We start from the raw sequence: 20,273 nt of genomic DNA, 5'->3' as shown, positions 1-20,273 counted from the left end.
CCGATACTCGCTCAATGATTAGAAATAATAATTGATAACAATTGCAGATCATTGCCGATAGGCGTATATGTATATATATATGTGCGTGTTTGTAATTATCCGCAATTACAACTAATTGCGCTGCGTGTCACAGTCGATCAGACGCTCGAGAGCTGTCTGACGCACAGTTACTATTGTCGTGATTTTAGCGAGCCGATGTGCGCATTAGTTTCTATTTTTGAAAAGTCTCATAGGAATGTAAATCAAATTCTTTTAGCCGTATGATCGACCGCTTTACCGACCCATCCTGCGGGTCAAACAGCCATTGAATGACAACTGCGACTCGTCCTCGTGGATATGTATATATATATATATATATATATATATATAATCGNATATATATATATATATACATATATATATATATATATATATATATATATGTGTGTGTGTGTGTATATAAATATACATGGAATACACATACGTACATGATATGTACATCGATGGAAGTTTACGGTATCGTTTCGTACATTGTATCGTGGTTGATTGTACTCCGTAATAGACATCCGCAGGGAAATCTAAACGCAACACGTCTGAAACACGTCGCAAAAGGCAGCCGGAAGAAATGTCGTTTCCTCCGATCATTTTTCAGCAAAAACATCTCAAGTTGGATACAAACGTCCAGAACGCGATCAAAGTTGATCGGGCCTCGCTTGTGCGTAAATTAAATTAATCTCTTCCTAGATCTGGTGATACACGGAAGAAAGTGCTGTATCGATAGAATTTGTCAACTGTGCCATACTTGAGGTGAATCGTCTTGATTCAATAATGATATTATTAAAATAATGCTCGCGCAAGTTATTAAAATATTGCACAATATTGCAACATATTAGTTTCAATAATATTTTTTGCCATTCAATCCAGAAATTTAGATCACGGCGCTGTTGATCAATTTTAATGATACAACAGCACTTTTCTCCCCGCAGAGTTGGGAAAAGTCGCCGGGATATCTAGGCAATCTCACGGATGTCCATTACAAACGTCTCAGACAGCGCAACGTCTAAGATCAAGTCATGAAACGTCTTTAACCCTTTCTGCCCGACTGATTCCAATTGTAATCACTAACTTTTAAGTTCCCTCACTGTAACTCTTGCCGTGCCCAAAGACAAACAAAATTGAAAGAAAAATTTTCTTTCACTTGCAAAAATAAATTCAAGTCAGAAAGGGTTAAAACCGTCTTTAACACGTCTTTCCTCGAAAAAACATTTTAAAAAACGCCTCATTACCGGACTTTAGACGTGTGCTGTCTGGGATTTGCGTTACTTCGTACGTTGTCCTTTGCGGGAGAAAGCTATTAATATTTGTCGCGACCTCGAATGGCCGGGAAGAAGCTTCGTTTGATGGGCAAGATTCGTTCGCCCGGCGCCGGCAGGGCCAACTTGGGCGCCGTGATGGTGAGGATACCGTCGGATGACAGGTTCGGCTGCAAACGGTCGATATCGTAGCCTCTGGGCAGCAGGTAGCGACGCATGAATTCTCTGGAGACGTAGCCGCGCCGATCCGGTTTATCCTTGTGCTTGGCCTCGATGGTGATGTACTTGTCGTCGGTGCGTACCGTGACCTCCTCGGGGGCGAACTGATGCACGTCCACGATCACCCGGTACCGGTCGTCGTTCTGCTCGACCGTGGTCATGCCGGCCACATCGCGGTCCAGGTCATCGAGCATGCTGCGCCACGGCCGGAAGAAGCTGCGGAACGACGGGAACGGCGGCATCCGCCACACATTGTCGTTGTAGAGGGTCAGCCGTTCGAAGTGCCTCTCGATGTCCCGGTGGTAGCGATCTATCTCGTTCCACCAATCGCGATACCAGTTGCTTCTCGGCACCAATGCCATGTTCTGTCAACTCTGCGGAAAAATCGGATCGATCAAGTTGTCTAATTAGCGTTTCACGGTTCACGCGAATAGAAGTTACAGCGATCTTTAGAAATTCAAAGGCGCCCNCCCCCCCCGCGCGAACGTGACGAGCCAGCAAATTTTCAAGCACTTCTGCGAACGTGAAGATTCCTCGTCCGCTGACTACCCTTACAAGAAAAGTATCATTGCCTATGATAAATCGGCCCATAATAAATTACAGTTGCTCAGTAATTTTATTATTTGTACAAGTAATAATGAAATTACCGGGCAACAATAATTTATCACCGGCCACAATTTATCACAGGCGGCAATACTTTTCCGTAAGAATACCCGGGATTTTTTTAGAAACGCGATGAATCCAATCAATAGTTACATGTCATAATTAAATAATCGATAACACCCGCGCGCAATGCAGCAGAACACGTACTTCGTCTGTATTCAAGCAATTACTCAAGCGTCCCCAACGATCGATATCAAGCAATGTCGAGTACGATCGACGCTTCGGAATTACCGGAGTAAAACTGCGCAATAGTCGCGCGTATGTAGCGCTGAGTCGAAGCGACGAGCACGAGCCGATTCGAATTGCACCTTGCGACTAACTGCGCGACACCGGCGACGCACCGATTTATATTTGGTTTGCCGCCTTTTGCGAGATCATTCCGACGCCATGGGTGCGCATGCGCGTGACTATCGCCGTGGAGAGATCGTTCTCGCCTGTTCGACGTTGCGCGACGATCCTTCTGGTAAGCGACTCTCGAGTAAACGACAACGTTCGCGCAAATCGGGATCTATTTCGAACGATTTACATAATTAATGACGCGAATTTTGGGACAAGATTTTACGTGTAATTCGATACGCTATGAAGTGCGGAGAACACTCGCGAAAGGTCGGAATTGTATCTATAAAGCATCAGGACATAACTTGTGCCGATGAAAAACAAAATTAAAAGAAAAAAACAATGCGTCATTAATCGAAAAATCGTCGGTAATTTAGTATATGTATTATTCTTATTTATAAATGCGATTTTTTTTTATTATCTTTATATAAATTTAAGTATCGTGTCACTTGCCACGTATGTAGTTCCGTAGTTCAAACTTAATTTTCCATGTTAGATACATAGATATATCATGCATTTTTAACAATATGTACCGAATAATATCAAATTAAATAAAACAAGAATATCCAATATTAAGCGTATCTATAACTTCGCATAAAAATACATACTGTACTGTTCTCGCAATTGCTGCCATTTATGTAGCAAATCTATTTTGAACAGAGTATTAGTTACGCCTCACTTGTTTTTATTGGCAAGTGGAGAATAGCCAAAAACAATCAACCTTACCAAATATCGCGTATGACATCAGCGCATACAACGCCAAATATGATTGTATTAATAGTCCACAATCCACGCTGTAGCGGAATTTTTATCATATGCGTGTATCACGTTACATAAAAATCTATTATCTTACATCTACAGCATCTTTAGATAACTAAGCTGTCGCTGTGATCGGCTGTAGAACTTTGTACGGGTTCAGGATGCCGTTTGGGTCCATCAGTTTCTTCAGATCGTGCATCATCTCGATCTCGGAGGGATTTCTGCTCAAGTGAAGGTACTTGGACTTCTTGAAGCCGATGCCGTGCTCGGCGCTGACGCTGCCTTTGTGCCCGGAGATGTACTCGAAGATGAACGGCTCCAGTTGCGCGGCCACGTCCTCGTAATATTCGGGTATGGAGACTTGCACGTGAATATTGCTGTCGCCTGAAAACAGAAAGGAAGTCTCTGTCTCTCGGAACTTTTGGACGTGTTTCAACAAGCGTTACATACCTATATGACCGTAACCGCTAATCCGGATAATTCGAGGATCGCGCAATCGTTTCCGCAGCACCTCAACGACCTCGTAATAAGATGAAAAAGGAAGGGAGATATCGTACTTGAAGACATAGCCGTCATGCAGGACGCCTTCACTGATCCTCTCTCTCAAGCTCCATATGTACTGCAAATTATAAACAGTTTTCTGGATATTGAGAGTTCCAAAGTGACACGAAATCCTTCAACGATTTCACTGGATTATCTTCCTAAAGGGGACCGGAAGTAATGTGTATGATCTATCTCAGTGACGTACTTGAACCTTCGTCGTTTCGTTAGTCAAAGTTCCATCTTCGATAATGCCCTGGTCCATCGCCTTCTCCACGAACAAAGAGAGTTTCTCCTCATCGTGCGCCAAATGACTGCCAGAAGTCTCTATGATCATGTAGAAGTCGTGACCTTTTTCACTCGTCAATGGATTTTTCATGCCCAAGTTACTAATAGGGACGTCCAAAGATATTCGATCCATCATCTCGCAGGAAGACAGGATCTCGCCTAATTCTTTTCTCGCCAGGTGATAGATTTCCAACACTTTATCGAAACTCGTGAGTCCTGCATAAGAATCACATAATTGATATATAATCTTTTCTTGAGAAAAGTGATCAAATCAAAGAAAAGTGATCGTGATCAAATACGCAGAGATCTATTTTAGGCCAATAATCTTTGAATTTTTCATATACACTTTTATATATATCATTTACGTACCCAAGAACGCAACGTTTACGGCCTTGGGCAATGGCGGACATTGTATGGCAACTTTTGTGACAATTCCTAGTGTTCCTTCCGAACCGATAAACAAGTGTTTCACGTGGTACCCGGTGTTGTTCTTCTTCAGGTTGTTCATCGCGTCAACAACATCGCCATTAGCCTTCACCTGAGTGAAAAACAAAAAGAATCGTTCCGTAACATTCTCAGATATTCAGATTTATTTTCAAAAAGCACTACAGCAAAAATATAAAAAAAAAAACGAAAATTAAATGCAAAATCTCTTAATTTAATTTGATCTAATTTAAAGACGATACAAATTAATGGCACCTCCTTTCTAATTTCTGAATATTCGTCGAGATTTAGACGATAATATTGTGTGACAAATTAAATATCAGAAATATTTATATCGTTAACTTCGACGCTAAGTTACGTAATGAAGGTTTTCGCAAATCGTGCTTGGACTCACGGCTTCGACACCTAGAACATTCCCATGAAGGTTGCCGTAACGCAGAAGTCGCAGGCCACCCGCATTAGTGGAGACGCAACCGCCGATCAAACAGCTGCCTTTAGCTCCAAGATCCAAGGGCATCATCAGCCCGACCGTGGCCAAATGCTCCTCCAGGTCCTGTAAAACGCAGCCAGCCTCGCATGTCACTAAACCTGATACCGAAAATGCATATGTACATGTATGTGTGCGTAAAAAACAGAAAAAACGGTTTCTTCTTTTGAAATTTCCTGTGTGTTAAGGATAACGAGGAATTAAATTTTTTAATTTTTATTTTGTAGCCCCTTTTATTATCCCACATTACATGTAGTCGGTCACAGAAAGTTTGCAACGCTTTCCTCTGATTCTCGTAACGTATCTCATATCACATAAGAAAATCCGTCATCTTTCTCAGGATCTTTTCTCTCCTTGCGATGCTCTCTCTCTTTCTCTCTCTCGCTCTCTTGCTTTTTTTATTTCTTCCATATGTCTCGGCCATAGCTCGTATTTCTTTGAACGTCCTATTATGGTCCTCTTATTCACGTTTTCCTTTTGTGACCCTACATTTTCCGCTTCATTTTAGCAACTCCTTCATCTGTTCTCCCATTGTCCCCTCATGTAATCCACCGTAATCTCATAGCCACTCATTTCTTCTCTAGGACCTTTTACCTTCAGTTATTTTCTTCGCGTTACCTGAATTTCATTAAATTTTCCGGCCCCTTTTTTTAAGACCCTCCCTTTAAGACCTCCCACTTTTAGCATTTTCTTCAGTCATTTCCTCTATCCCTCCATTCCTTTAGCTCCTCCTCCATTTCCATTGCCGATTTTATCGCTTTGTTCTTATTATTTATAGTAATGAAAAATGTACGAGGTCTGTACAATTTTAATCAATTTTAATTCATTTGTTTGTACGAACTTTCAGAAAATTATCTTAAAACATTCTTGATACACGTGAATATATCTTCCACATACCTGCCAAGTGATTTGTTTCCAGGATTTTATTCATGAGCTTCATAGAGATGACGATTTCATCGAATACAGGTGTGCTGCCTCCCACGAGACCGGTGTTACCGCTTTGTGGGCAGACCGCTAATCGCTTCTCATTGCAATATTTTAATATGGCCGACACCTCCTCGGTAGTTTTCGGTTTCAGTACTAACTGACTGCTACCTGAAATTACCATCAAATCGCTGTATAATTTGAAAAAAAGAATACCATATTTTTCTCGTGAGTTTTTATGTCTGCTTTATCTGTGAACGAAAACATTAACATATCGATATATATATTAAAAAGTGATTTCCCGTAAACAAAGATATATTATTATATTTATCTTTCTGTTATCTCGGATAATCGACGCTTTGCGTCATGATCTAAAATGTTTCATCAGCCGAGTAAATATTTCTTCCCTTCCGCGCTTCCCCAGTGAGACCTATGTGCGACCTTACCTCTCACGGTCTTGGGGAAGTCGATGTTGTAACTCTCACATTCCTCCGGATCCGTGATGATTCGATTAGAGTCGAGCAGGCCGTCGAAGAAGCGAACGTCGGCGGTCGAGATGGAGGCGTAAGGGCCGCGACGTACTTTGTACCGTATCGACGTTAGCTCCGGCTTTGCGTTGGACGCGTAGCAACGACGAGATAAACCCGCGATCCTCCCCGGTTGCCGAACGGTGTCGTTGCATCGTCGAACGAGAACGTTTATCGCCGTGCTACGCATGGCGTGACCTTAATTTTCGCCACGGTTCGAATTTGTTCTGTCGAAAAAAGAAAAAGGGGGATATCCTTAGTTACGATCCTTGCGTCACGAACTTTAGACGATCCATAACTCACGACAGAATTCTACCTGCGAGAGAAAATACGTGGCACTCGATACTTCGCTAACAAAAATATGTTGCACCGTATGGGCAGAGACTATGAAGAGCGTTCCTCAAGTCCGGATCTACGATAGGTGTAGTAAACTTTAAGAAATTGACCAATCACAGTCGAATTATGGGAGAATAATCAATTGTGATAGGTAAATTTTCTTAGGGCTTAAAACTTATTATAATTATTGTAGATTCGGGTTAACGTGGGAATTCTTCCTGTTGCTCGACGACACCGGCAAATTCGATTGCACAAAATCAAATATTGTCTTATACAAATACTCAAATAACCAGATTTAGCCGACGAGTGTCACAACTGACGTACTGATTTTTGTCGGTCACATATCTCGCACGAACATTAAAATTGAATTAGTGGAATTAGTTGGAAAATTGAAAAGTGAATTATTAGATTTTATTAGTTATATTGCCGTCCCGCAATCAATTTCGCTCACCCGCAAACCTTTAATCGCGCTAATCGACGTTTCAAGCAAATGTATGAGTCCTTGAAGAACTTTTGCTGGTCTTTTAGAAGTCAGCACTGGCCGCCTGATTTCTATATATACTCGGTTTCAAAACGAGTGAACGCTTGAACGCTTTTTTCAATGTTTTCAATACGCGCCGATGGTCTATTGAGAGAACTTAACGTTGGAAATTAATAAATAAAAGAAGTTCCAAACTGTATCGGAAAAAATATTCAAACTGCGAAATCAAGCGTGCTCGATCTTAAAACTGTCCTTGCTATTTCCAATATTTCCTTCGATGTTGTTGCTTGTTCTCGAATGTACGTTAAATTTGATTTTCAATCAACAACTCAAAGCTTTGTTCTGGCAACCGTCCGAAGAGATATTATCTATATCTGCGTACGGTTTTACAAATTGCAAACATCGGTTCGGTCTTAGGACTACCTTGATTTTCAGATAACAAGATCGGATCCGACCGTATTCTAATGCTTCTGCACGTGTGCTGCGTGGTTTGTCGTGCTTTCGTGAATCTTTCAAGCTAGTCTTCCGCAGCAACTGGTAGCGCAAGGTAAGTGGGACTGTACTATCTTGCCAGGTAATAGGCCTAATTCCCCCACTTAGCGCGATCTCCCGGTCGAATCCAACCTACCTTGTTATTAACGTCAGTTTTTCTCGATTAATTCATCTTATTTTGTTATTTCTTGGCAAAGCATTTATTATAAATTAACAAGAATCATTTTTAATTATTTTTTGGCCAATTAAAGAAAATCTGGTAACTCTCTCTCTCTCTCTCTCTCTCTCTCTCTCTTTCTTTTATTTTTATTTAATAACATTTTTCTCAAAGTTTCTTCTCTCTTTATCTCTTTTTTTATATTATTTTATCGTATATTTATATTATTTATATTATATTATTCTTACTTATATAAAGAAAACTAATAGTTTACGTATCCAAAAGATGAGTTCTAAGGTTTCCAAATAAATCTTGTAATGTATTCTACATATTTTGCGAAATATTTTATTTATCTTTAAATATTTCCTAACCTATCGTGAGATTAAAAAGTCTAGTGCCAGCCAAATTATTTGAAAAATTTACAAAACGCTTCTACCGGTCAGATCCGACTAACTTTGTTATGTATGGAACAGCATGAACCTTGTTATCTGAGAGTTAAGATAATATCCAGTCAATGAAATGTTTCTGGAGCAAACCGATTTGCAAAACCAAACGCAGCTTGTATGTTATTTTCATCTAAATAAAATCAAAATGTAATATTTTCTAATCCAACCGCACAGTTGGATCGCAGAGGACGATTTATCGACGCAGTAATACGTAGTAATTTGCAAGAGTCTGAAGCTACTGCCATCTTTAGGCCGATTGGCCAATCCCAGTGAACGCACAGCTGCTTATATCTCTTACCGACGCGACCAATTTTTTCATCAACTGCACCTGTTTTTGTTTAATGTGTCTGCAATAATCACGATCCTCGATAGATTCCACGATCTGTTTCCTTTTCGACTTCAGCCTGCGGTTATCGCGGTGTGACAGGCAGCCGGTGTGATACGACGAGTGAAACGCGTGACGGGACATTAATATGTCGATGCTGATTGCAAAACGACCGCCTGTCGCAACAGTGTCAGAAGAATTGGCCGTTAACATCCGTATCCATACCGGTGTGGCGGTGATTAAGGCGTGGCTATCTTGCAGGCTGCCTATTTATAGCTGGATGTGCATACGACAACGCGCCTTTCACGCGCGTGATCATGCGGAAAATGCAATTCATCATTCGATAAATTAACATAAAATCGCGCGCCAATTTCGCCGTGCGATCGACATAATGGCGTCTCCGAAGAAGCGATGTGATTTGCAGCCTACTTCGGACGATCCGTATGATTCGCCGGAGAATTCGACGCGGAATTGTATCTCCTAATTCTGTCGTGCGATATTATTGCGCGATATCGCGAAAATATTTTAAAAAATTTATATATATATTCGCATGATTGCACGCCAAGCATCCGCAAATATAAACCTGGCTCTTCATACGTTCTATGCAAACCTAATTTTGCGCCCTGAATTATCACGAATTGATATCGATTGTCTCTCTCAGACGGACTCAAATTTCAGGTGTAGATTTTGCTCCGATAAAATTGTAATTTGGGGGTTTAAAGGAGGATCTATTGGACGGTTCAAAGGATTCTGGCCACAAAATAAAATTGTTAATCTTACATATAAAGTTTCGAGTATGCGAGGTGTCCATCAGATCGCATATTAGTCATAAATTGTACAAAATAAGCGAAGTGTACATTATTCACGCTAGAGTACCGTCTAACGGGTACGTTTGCGTTCTCTGTAAGCTATATTGCAGAAACTCTGACCTTCAGCCGGAGGAACGACCCCTACGCGGAATACCAAGAATACGAAGGGACACTTGACTAGGGACAAATGTCATAAAACATACCGTTATTTCTCGAGAAAGTGAAGTCGCCCACGAAGGATAACAAGATCCTACTGTGTACATGATCTATGTGTGATCTCATAGTGACGAATCGCAAACGAATTAGATTACAGAGACATAATTTGAACAATTTTATTCTTAATCGAGACCACAGAACATGGACATGAGAACAGATTTTAAGATCGTTGAGAGATACAGGTGCCGATTGGCAAATGCTGCAAATTCATCCATATATCACAAATGTTCAAAAGACGACCTCCAGAGACGTCCCAGAGATACTCGATACATTTCTGAGACGTTTCTAAGATATTTTTTGAACATTCGCGCTATACCGATAATCTCACGTCGCGGAAATGCAACAATTTCTCACGCGATCGAGCGAGGCCCTGCGAAAATAATTTAAGAAATTTTCTTCTTCCTCTCGAACCCACCGTGCGCACATTAAAAATAGTGAAACACGATAAGACGGGTGAAGCGTGTTCTTCATATCTAAGCACATTATCTAATCACTATTCAATGAATCTCACTGTCCCCTCTCGATGTTACCGCCCTCTCGTTATCACAGTCTTCTGTATGTCATTGAAAATTCGTGAGATCAATTTCAAACGAACGTAAGCTCGACCGAACGCCGATCTTTCGACGATCCTCGGCGAAATTCAGCGCGAATGTGAACGCGCGCGCGTTTTCACCGGTGCGGCCGCGTGAACGTCGAAAAACGCGCACACTCGAAAGGTAACTCAACTTGCAGGAGATAAAATCTCGAGATTCCCCCGAGATTATTATCTCCTTACGAGATAATGATCGAGGTGCCGTATTTTTTCGTCGCGGCTCATCGAGACGTTCTCGTCGAAGAGTCGCGCGATTTATCGGGCCGCGCAAATTTCGCCGCCTTTTACCCGCGACGATTGCGCGCACGAGGTCAATGTCAATGCGTTGTACCCTCGCGAGTCGTCGTCGTGGAACGAATCGGCCTCAGGATTCGGGTTGACTAAACGAGACGCGCATCGGTGAGATGTCTCGATATTAATAATCAGTGGTTATCTCGCTCGAACACGCGTCATAAGCTGGTTTCCTCACATCGCGAATATTAATCGGCCCGTCGATTTTCAACATAGCCCGCTGCAATCGTCCACGTAATTAATCGGTCGCGATAAACGATCGTCTCTCTTTCCCTCTCTGTATCTCTTTCTATTCTTGTGGCGGCGATAACTCGACACCGCCAATTAGACGGCGCACAGTCGCGGTGCCATCGCCGCCGGGTCGCGAAAAAAGCGCATGGTTCATTAACAATATAATTTTAGCGCGGCCGGCCCGCCGGCATCACAGGTGGAAAATAGAAGCGGACGATCGATGGAACGCTTATCCAGCCGCTGAAATTTTAAATATCCAATCGATAATCCCGCCGCGCGGTCACTTAAAAGCGGCCAATCGGCGAGCGTAACTTGAGGTTGGCCGAATCCGAAGAAGAGAGCGCGTTTGACAGAGGAAGAAAGTGCCGGGGAGGCCGAGACGAAACTCGCTACTCATGGCGTGCGTGTGGTGGACGTTACCCGCCAGGATCGTTAAAATGCCATTAGGTCGACGAGAGGAAAAAGGCGGTGGACGATAGAAAGTCACGTTCGCCTAATGCTCGTGACGGATAATCTAAGGAAATATTCATCAGCGCGACGATAACTTAATGAGACGGCTCATTGTGAACATCAATCTAACGTCACCGACGAGGGGCCGGCTCGGCGTCGAAAGGGCGTATGTGTCGAAAATTATCGTACGTCGAGGTACACCGCGTAGATTCACACACTTGCCGATTTTTATCGTCTTTCGCACGAAGCCAGCGGTCGGGAGACCGTACAATTAAGTACCGTACCTGACGAGAAGACACGCCACTCTGCTTGAACATCGCGGAATAATTCGCAGTTACGGCGTAATCGTCGTTCGACGATCGCTTCGTGCGAAGAGGGTTCGCCGCTCTCCGAATACCCGATACCGAATCCGAGCTGGACGTACGGAGATCATGAATTTCCGTTTCGGCGACTGTGACGCGCCGAGAGGCGGTGATTCGGTATCGCGTAATTCGCGTGCGACTAATTAATATTAAACCGAGGGGTTAACGTGCTGGCAGAGATAAAGAGGAGGGCGGTCTTCCGTCGCTCCCGATACGACGTTGCAAATCGTGACTTTTTTTTACGACCAAGTAGCCGCCCCGGTGGCCTCGAGCGCGTTCTGACCCAACGGGGACCCNGGCCGCTTCCATTTTCTCGACGTTAATTCGAGGACCGATCGGACGGACATCGAATATATTATAATCTACAGCGAATCTTTCGATAGGGAGCCCTCCTACTCCTGCCCCCTCCCCGTGTGTATCACCGAACGATACGCGCCGGTATATTACCGTGGTGGAGGACAGTGTGGGGAAAAACAGGTCAGCGGAGAGGGGGCGGACGGGCGTGAGAAGGAGGAGATGGTAGAGAAGCCGCGGTAGAGAGGGCAGCGCGATGGACACTTCGGAGAGAAGAAGAAAGAGCGGTTGCAGGGTGGGAAGAGGGAAAACGCCGAGAGAAAGAGAGAAAGAGAGAGGGAGAGAGACCGAGAGGATACGCGGAGTGGGAAGGGAACCAATCGTCGGGACGACTTAACGCTGCGCGCGCGCGCGCGCGCGCGCGTGTGTGTGCTTCGCGCGGTACGCGCGATGGAAACCAACATGAACGCGAGCGGGCTCGCACACGACGCCCACGCGTGTACGTGACGCGCGCGCGCGCACACATGCATACGCGCGCAGGCGAATCCGCGCGCGCGCGTCCAATTCACGGACATCGACCGCGCATCGTCGTGTGTGGCGGCGACGGGCTATATCGAGGGTCGAGAAAGTATGCGACGCGAGGGAGCGAGAGAAAAGGAGTCACCGGGGATTGCAGGGCGCATGCGCAGTCGCAGGCCGACGCTGCGCGCCGGCCGCACAAGCCAGGCCAATTCCTCAGTGGCGGCCCGAATCATTAACTTGTTTCCCTAGCAACCTCGCGCAACCCACCCCATTGGTTGGGCCGCTTCCCCCACCGGCGCCCCCCCCCCCTTCCCGCTGCGTCGGTCGGACGGTTGATTGCACACAGACGCACGTCTACGGTATATCGCTGTGGCCGAAAGCCCCCATATTACTCGGCATACAGCATACTCGGGAGACTCTAGCGTCTGCCCCCGTCGCCCTTCGCCCCCTTTCCGCTGGCACGACCCCTGCTGGGCGCACGCACACATTTTCGAAGGGGAGACGCGCGCGCGTTCGTGCAGGGACTTGGTTACTGGGATTGGTGCAGCCGCGACTCTTCCTACCCTACGCGCGGTACGACTCTTCCTATCGTCCGCGCCTCGCGTCGAAATCCGAGACCGGTATTGGGAGATGAACGATAAATCGGTTGCGTTTCGCGCGTTGGCGCGGCTCCCCTTTCTCTTCCTTCTTTCCATTTTTGTTTTCGCTCAGCGCGCACAGGAAATTCCGACGAGGCGGAATCCCCCGCGTGGGCCGACTGCGCGCAGGGGGATTTTTAATCGACATTTCTATCAATGAGCGGGGCGTGCGTGGAGAGGTAAATCGCGCGCGAGGACGGACGCTGAAAATAAAACGGTGCGCTGCGCGAATGCAGGCTCGCTCGTCCGCTCACTCGCGTGATACGTTCTGTATTATTTCGTTCCCGCTTAAGATAGACGGGGGAAGAGTTTCAAGGGCCTCCGGCTTCGATCGCCGAAATCACGAGAGATCCTGCGCGTCCTTGATCCACGTGAGAATGGATCCTCCCCGCCTGAGGCGGGACGGGATGCGTTATGCATGGAGGTCTCGCGTCAAAATTGGAGCTTTCTTCGATGCCGACGAAAGCGTACTACACACGCCTCAAGGACGGAGGAGTTTGAATTTTCTTTTTCTTTCGAGATTCGCTCACGCACCGAAAGGTATTTCGAGGTGTATTTCGCATATGTCGATTGGACGGAAAATTTCTGCGAGAACGCGTCGAACCAATCGCATGTGGCTCGTGAGTTCCGAGTTTCGAACCGGGGAGCATAAACTCGGCTTAGAGACAGTTGCGCCAGGACCGTATCGTGCGCGCAGGCCCTTGGGTACTTAACTACACGCGAGTTTACGCAGTAGGTCAATATTACGTCACGATATTCTTATGAATGTGTGATATTGTTATGATATGTGCGTTATCTCGTAATAACTGGCATAATTGTATGATGTTACACTCAAAATATTTGTGTGTCATGTGTGAATTAAATATAGAGAAAATTGGGAAATTTTTAAAAGTCTATTTAGAAATTGGACATTAAAAAAGTACGACAAAAACGTGAGTAAAATATTGTGTGTTTGCGATCGATCCAATATTTTGAGGACACTACGACGTGAATAAAGTTTTATGAATAAAACGACTATAGATATGAATTTTTTTATATTGCATAAAACAAGCATCGTTACAAATATGTTGCATCCAGAAGCAATACGATAAATAAATGTTCGTCATGTAAATGACAGACAATCTGTGAAATATTTGCACGCAAACTTCTATCCATTTGGTATCTGCGAACTTTCATTTATATCTGTACCATCTTCTTGAAAAGGGGGATTATTTCCCAGCACGCCAAATAAATAACGCTCTCTCTCTCCTTCTATCCGCAAGCAGCTGGATCCAGAGAGTATGATGGAATTGGAAAGATAGGTTCAAGATTTCACATGAATTTTCAAGGATTTTCTATAAGTTTACAAAATATATGGGCAAGTATATATATTCAATCATTTTTTATGATTTATTTTAGTATTTAATTTTTATATATTCAATCCACAGAAAAGCATATCTTTATGTAATTATTTTAGCTAAGACTATACTTGTATATAGAAAAAAATACCAGATTCATGTAAATAATTAATCCAATATTCCTTAGCAAATTTTTATTTGGATCAATTAAATATTTTTCTTGGAAAATTGTTTACTAGGATCAAACAAATATTACTTATTTATATAATTATCTGAGCTTTGAGGAATTACGTGACCCATTAAGCACATTAAAAACCAATTCTAACATAAAAAACGAAAAGCTCATCCGAACATCCTGTTCGTGAAATCGTCGTTACGTAAAATTTCTGGTGTTGATTAACACTATTAGCAATTGATCTTGAACTATTCATGTCACAATAGTATTGATAATAATAATACGATGTAAGCTCTACGTTTTAAGCTCGTTCGTATTTCTCACTACAATAATAAACGTGTAGGACAATTCTCACATTTTGCTCGAATGTATAAGATTAATCCTTCGTATTTCTATAGGATATTAAATTTTGCAATTATATAATGCATAAAATAAGTATATATATATAAACATTTATATTATATTTTACACTTGTATTTATATTTGCAATTATATAATGCATAAAATAAGTATATAATGCATAAAATAAGTATAAGTATATATATATATATNTATATATATATATATATATATATATATATATTTATTTATTTATTTTATGTATTATATAATTGCAAAATTTAATATCCTATAGAGACGCGAAGAATTAATATATTCCTAGTAAAATATTTTCCAAGTAAATTATCCAAGTAAAATATTTAACTGATCCAAGTAAAAATTTGCTAAAGAATATTGGATTAATTATTTACTTGAATCTAGTATTTTTTTCTTATATACAAATGCTTAGCTAAAATAGTTACTTAAAGATATGCTCTTTTGTGGACTAAATACATAAATAACGTGAGCATATATGTGCTATATATATGGATATCATATTTGTATACGTTTACACAGCAATATAATAATTTAACAACAGTTTAATAATTCAATAAATTACAAGAATAAATTTACGCGAAGCAAATAATTACATAACATCGTTCAGCCCTCATGCGGAAACAAAAGTAACAGAACAAGTGAACGTCACTGCTGATCGTCAGCGTATCCACGTTGACGTCCTCCAAAATATTCCTCGGGAGATTCTCCCCGTGATACGCAAGATAAAGAGTTCCGGGGCGTTCGGGAAACTTGGCACGTCCCTACGTGGGACGTTATATCGTGAAGAACGACGCGGGATTCTACCGTCGTGTACGTATACGCTCGGCCATCGGTCGAATGTGTGCGTGAGTGAGCGCGAGCGACGGCCGCCACGAGCGCGGTGGGAGACGCGGAGGGAGAGATTCAGCCCGGAGTACCGTTAGTGAGCATGCGCCTATAGCCATCATATCCGATGGCCCCGCCTTTCTCGGTGCGAACGATGCCTTTGGGATTTGTCCCCGTCGAACCAATCAGCGGGCACGATCGACGCGGCGCGACGCGCAACTCTGGGCAAGCGGAGCGTGCGGGACGGGGGGAGTGGCTGGAAGGGATGGCGGCTCGGGGCTGTGCGGGTACGACGGGGGCAGTCGTGTTATACCGTGTGGGAGCAGCCAGCAGCAGCAACCAGCAGCAGTAGATACGGCAGCGGTATAAGCGAAGTGCTAACAAGTACTACGTACGAGACATCGTCGTCGTTTCCACGAGCGAACGTTATCGCGCGAGTTTGCAACGACGAAAGTGAAAAAAAAAAAAAAGCGACGAACGGAGGAATCGTGTTCTCATCGGGCACATAGTACTGGTAATTCAACCACTACCTACAACTACACACACACACACATATATCACTCGCGCAGCCGCACACATACATCTCCGGGAGAGCTTGAAAACGTGCATCATATAGACGTGACTGCGCAGTCGCCATGTGAGTACCTGAATAGGACGAGATGTCCGTGTAGGAGGCTTCTCCTCGACTCGTGGCGGTGTCGTCGTCGTGTCGTGGACCGTCGCGAGAGTGTACCCTAACCTACTACTACTACTTTTCGGTGTTCTGCGTATACTGTGTAGCGCACCCGTGAGAATTTCGTGAAAACTCAGTGCTCACACTGTAGATCACGGCACTGACGATGACAAGCCTCACCGAATGCGACGGTCCGTTGTTACGGCGCGACCCGACGCGTTGCTCGATGCACTGTACGTGTGTTCTACCTCCGTTCGTTCTGTTTCTTGTAGTTTCACTCGTGCTTTTCTGCTTTCTCTCGATCTATCTCTCTCTCTCTCTCTCTCTGGCTCTGCCTAGACTTTCCTCTCTTTCTCTCTCTCTCGCACACACCAGTCCCGCCGTTTCTCCGAACGTGCTTTATTTTGTAATCCAATATGTCGGCGTTACGAGACGCGCCGCCGTTGCTCCCGATTCGCACAAGATACTGACCAGACTGTACTGCCACTCGAATGCACGTGTGTGTGTATATTTATGTATGTATATGTCGTGCGTCCCTGCGTGCAACGTGTGCCATTTTATTTGGCGCACGGCAGCATGAGTGTTTCTCGTTCTCGAGCAGCGTCCCTTTTTCGCGCGATGCACCCGCGTGCTCTTGCGTATCGTTGTGTTGTGTTATTATTATTATTATTATACCATCCGCCGTAGTCGCCGTTTATATTGCCATTATGGCGAGAGATCCATGTCAGCCGCCCCTCTGGCACAGTTGTCCTCTCCCTTCTCTCTATTTTTCTTCCCCCTCTTATATCCCCTCTCCCCTCTGCTTCTTGCCAACCCGCCTTTTATCCCGCATTTCCCGCTCTCGATCCCTATGCCCTCTCTGCCTGCCCCCTGCTTCTCCCCCCTCCTCCTTTTTCCGCTCCCTCCGGCATCGTGGCACTAATTATGGTGGATATATCGGCCGAGGGCGACATTTTGTTCGTTCGTTCACACGCACGCAACGTACGCATGCACGCACATGCCAAAATGGATATCGTCGACGACGCACCGGGATCGATATTCGCGATGCTTTTTATTCGGGCGACGAGGCGTACAGAGCTCTACTTTACCGCGCGAGTTCCTCGGTGTCGGAAGTCTCGCGTTTTTTTTTCTCTCTTTCCCTTCTCTTTCTCCTCGTACCTCTTTCTCCCGCTTATCGTGCTTCTTCACGCTCTTTCTCTCTTATTTTTTTCCTTTCTCTCCGAAAGAAATTCCAAGCTTCAGGTATCGTTGATCCTACACTGAGTCAGATTTAGATTGAAACGCGCACTGATATATCTCATTCCGATTACACCATTGACGCGACTGCTATTAGGTCGAAAAATATTCGTTTGTTTTTTTTTCTAGATATTACGAATTTTATGCTGTGAAAAACAAAGATGAAACGAGCGAATAAAACTTTCGATCGGCCTGATGCCTCAAGTTTAAATAAATCATTTCTTCGAGATAAATATTAGGATTTCGAGTAAAGGAGATAAATATTTTTACGTAAGTTTGCGTTATTCCGGGAAAACAACTGATGAGTTCAAACAAAACTTATTCAATCTGACTTAATTTTGTATTCGCAATAATCACAATGGGAGGGCAAGAAAATAGATACAGATGCTGCTCAGATGTCGTTCGTGTCATGATCTCGCAAAAATATCCGAGAGCACTAATCATGATCATGTTATGAACGTGCACGCATCTCGTGTACGTGTGACGTTAATCGCACAATGATCTTTAAAAAGGTATCAAGCCGAAGTCACATGTATGACATCACGTTGTGATAAAACGCCGATCATCATCGCGCGTTTCTATCTAGGAAAGCAAACACAGAAGCTAAGAAATACTTTACGATATATCAAGTTCAATATGACGAAATATAACGATATCCTTGTCGCGTAACCGATATATACATATATAATGGAATTTCACAAAGTAAAGAATCGTCACGTGAGCTCGTGTGTTCGCAGGAAGCTCTCACGTACCCCTCACATTCAAGGCAATCGTTGACACGATTGATACGATTTGCTTCCGACGACTCACAATGGAATAGCCGCACAATAAACGCATAACCTATAAACGGTGTTTCGTTAGTTACTCAATTCCCGCTTTAACGATTGAGCCGGGACAATGCTTCTCACCGATAACGACACTCGATCGAGGTTCAGGTACCGAATGCGATATTAAATGAGCGAATTACCGAATATCGGGCAGATCGATAAAACCATATGCCCGTTCCCCGTCGTGTGCACCGTAGTTACGCGCATACAACTATCTCGTTCACGTACGTTCGTTGATTCAAGCGACGCCAATAAGAATGCCGCAAAACGAGCCGTTGATTGTTTTTGAGGGACTTACTCGGTTATGCCGAACGATAGTCCTCACGGACGCTGTCGCGAAGAAATGTGCGGCACGGTATACTCCACTCTCACGGGCAGCGGCACAATAACCTCGCTAGTGACGATTATTTCGAGTTCAGCTCTCTCCACAATATGACAAGTGTGCGAATTCATATCTGTGAAGGTTATCACATGTGGTCGCATGTATCGTATAAAGGCCACTTCATACTTTTTTGCGATTTAACTATGAACTGAATTCTAGAAATATTCATATTTGTTATCACACGTAAATATAAATAATATCACGTACCAGAGGAGGGAGGAGCAATGTGTTCTCGTATTTTAGCAATGGCACAGGTATATACAGTTGAAGAACTATTAAAGTGCTTAGATCAGCCTCAAATTTCAATTTTTTTTTATTTAGAAAAAAAATTACTGACAAAACTGCCACCATTGATGCCTCGGTGCAAAGTAAAAGATCTAATTTTGTAGAAATACGGATTTTAGGTTGAATAAATATTGCATATTTATAAAGTTTTGCGTTATATATGAAAAAAAAATATATATATATATATATGAGAATTAACTTTTTTCACTTGTATATTCACTTCGTTTTGCAGGGGCAACACGATGAAAAGATTGAAACCAACGTGAATATATATGTAAAATGACAACAAAAGGGAACTATATTTAACTGAGCAGTATCAGCAGAAGATACTTCTTTTTCTGAAAGAGTGTCTATACTCTAAATTTAAAAGGGCATACAAGAAAACATGACAGATGTTAAACCAATTGGAATTTCGTCGTCACCACAACAACAACCGCAACAGCAACAGCCACAACAACCGCCAACTCCACAGCAAATGATGCTCGCTACCCATGAATTACAGCAGCAACAACAGAATGTACAACAGTCACAGCAACCGCAGCAACATGTGCAGCAGCAGCAACAACCTCAGCAAGTACAACAGCAGCCACAACAAGTGCAGCAGCAAGTGCAGCAGCAACAGCAGATACAACAGCAAGTTCAGTCGCAGCAGCAAATGCAAGTTCAGCAGCAAGTACAACAACAGGTGCAGCAGCAGGTCCAGCAGCAACAGCAGCAGCAACAACAACAGCAGCAGCAGCAAACACAGCAAAGTAACGGACAGCACAATGTTGTTCCTACTCAAGTTCAAGTGCAGCCACAGGTAGCTGCTAGCATGCCGCAACAACAGGTACATTTTCTCTTTATTGTATCGTTTATTATGTTTTATACAAGATATGTGACACAAGTCGTGCCAGACCGTCATGTACTTCTTGTAGTTTAGGTCAATATAAACAAAAAAGTCCCGTACCATTTTATTCTTATCGACCTGAGCTACAAGTATGTGACGAGTGACACGGTTATGTCAGACACCCTATATATATATATATATATATATA

The 20,273-nt window shown here is 43.5% G+C and overlaps 3 protein-coding genes across 13 annotated transcripts in view; 1 reads left to right on the top strand and 2 right to left on the bottom strand.

The window, feature by feature from the left end:
* Window positions 1-405: 405 nt before the first annotated feature.
* LOC106747689 (protein lethal(2)essential for life-like) lies at window positions 406-3,452 on the bottom strand. 3 transcript variants are annotated; one of them, XM_014625470.1, is made up of 2 exons: window positions 3,364-3,452; window positions 406-1,885 (listed from the first exon to the last, which is right to left on the bottom strand). In XM_014625470.1, exon 2 carries the CDS (start codon window positions 1,871-1,873, stop codon window positions 1,334-1,336), a length of 540 nt encoding a protein of 179 aa, XP_014480956.1. In that variant the 5' UTR covers window positions 1,874-1,885; window positions 3,364-3,452; the 3' UTR covers window positions 406-1,333. The 3 variants fall into 3 exon arrangements, with proteins under 3 accessions (XP_014480956.1, XP_014480955.1, XP_014480954.1); XM_014625469.1 differs by lacking the exon at window positions 3,364-3,452 and adding an exon at window positions 2,322-2,410; XM_014625468.1 differs by lacking the exon at window positions 3,364-3,452 and adding an exon at window positions 2,406-2,504 and having other exon boundaries at window positions 407-1,885.
* Window positions 2,588-18,973, bottom strand: LOC106747688 (D-2-hydroxyglutarate dehydrogenase, mitochondrial). 4 transcript variants are annotated; one of them, XM_014625463.1, is made up of 8 exons: window positions 18,868-18,973; window positions 6,399-6,706; window positions 5,926-6,123; window positions 4,936-5,129; window positions 4,467-4,635; window positions 4,018-4,313; window positions 3,720-3,888; window positions 2,588-3,653 (listed from the first exon to the last, which is right to left on the bottom strand). In XM_014625463.1, exons 2-8 carry the CDS (start codon window positions 6,667-6,669, stop codon window positions 3,385-3,387), a joined length of 1,566 nt encoding a protein of 521 aa, XP_014480949.1. In that variant the 5' UTR covers window positions 6,670-6,706; window positions 18,868-18,973; the 3' UTR covers window positions 2,588-3,384. The 4 variants fall into 4 exon arrangements, with proteins under 4 accessions (XP_014480949.1, XP_014480952.1, XP_014480950.1 ...); XM_014625466.1 differs by lacking the exon at window positions 18,868-18,973 and adding an exon at window positions 18,710-18,854; XM_014625464.1 differs by lacking the exon at window positions 18,868-18,973 and adding an exon at window positions 16,479-16,567.
* The window catches only part of LOC106747687 (polyhomeotic-like protein 2), a 14,168-nt gene continuing 9,399 nt past the window's right edge, over window positions 15,505-20,273 (top strand). For 2 of the 6 annotated variants that reach the window (XM_014625462.1, XM_014625457.1), the window contains exons 1-2: window positions 16,652-16,739; window positions 19,469-20,065. In XM_014625462.1, the coding sequence (XP_014480948.1) occupies window positions 19,622-20,065 (444 nt within the window). In that variant the 5' untranslated portion in view covers window positions 16,652-16,739; window positions 19,469-19,621. Of the gene's footprint in view, window positions 16,471-16,651; window positions 16,740-18,479; window positions 18,678-19,103; window positions 19,206-19,468; window positions 20,066-20,273 lie in introns of those variants that run through there. The other 4 variants (XM_014625461.1, XM_014625458.1, XM_014625459.1 and 1 more) reach the window with 4 other exon arrangements.

This window comes from Dinoponera quadriceps, unplaced genomic scaffold (genome assembly GCF_001313825.1).
Source record: "Dinoponera quadriceps isolate SergipeBrazil2010 unplaced genomic scaffold, ASM131382v1 scaffold1395, whole genome shotgun sequence".
NCBI lineage: Eukaryota > Metazoa > Arthropoda > Insecta > Hymenoptera > Formicidae > Dinoponera > Dinoponera quadriceps.
The sequence above is the reverse complement of the archived record's forward strand: the minus strand, read 5'-3'. Positions and strand labels throughout refer to the sequence as shown.

Bases quoted from the DNA above. Each gene is read 5' to 3' on its own strand.
- LOC106747688 (XM_014625463.1), bottom strand. From the start codon at position 6,669: ATGCGTAGCACGGCGATAAACGTTCTCGTTCGACGATGCAACGACACC. The intron at 6,124-6,398 runs GTAAGGTCGCAC...TGGTAATTTCAG, and splicing joins CTTCCCCAAGACCGTGAGAG to GTAGCAGTCAGTTAGTACTG. The intron at 3,654-3,719 runs GTATGTAACGCT...TTCTGTTTTCAG, and splicing joins TAGCGGTTACGGTCATATAG to GCGACAGCAATATTCACGTG.
- LOC106747689 (XM_014625470.1), bottom strand. From the start codon at position 1,873: ATGGCATTGGTGCCGAGAAGCAACTGGTATCGCGATTGGTGGAACGAG.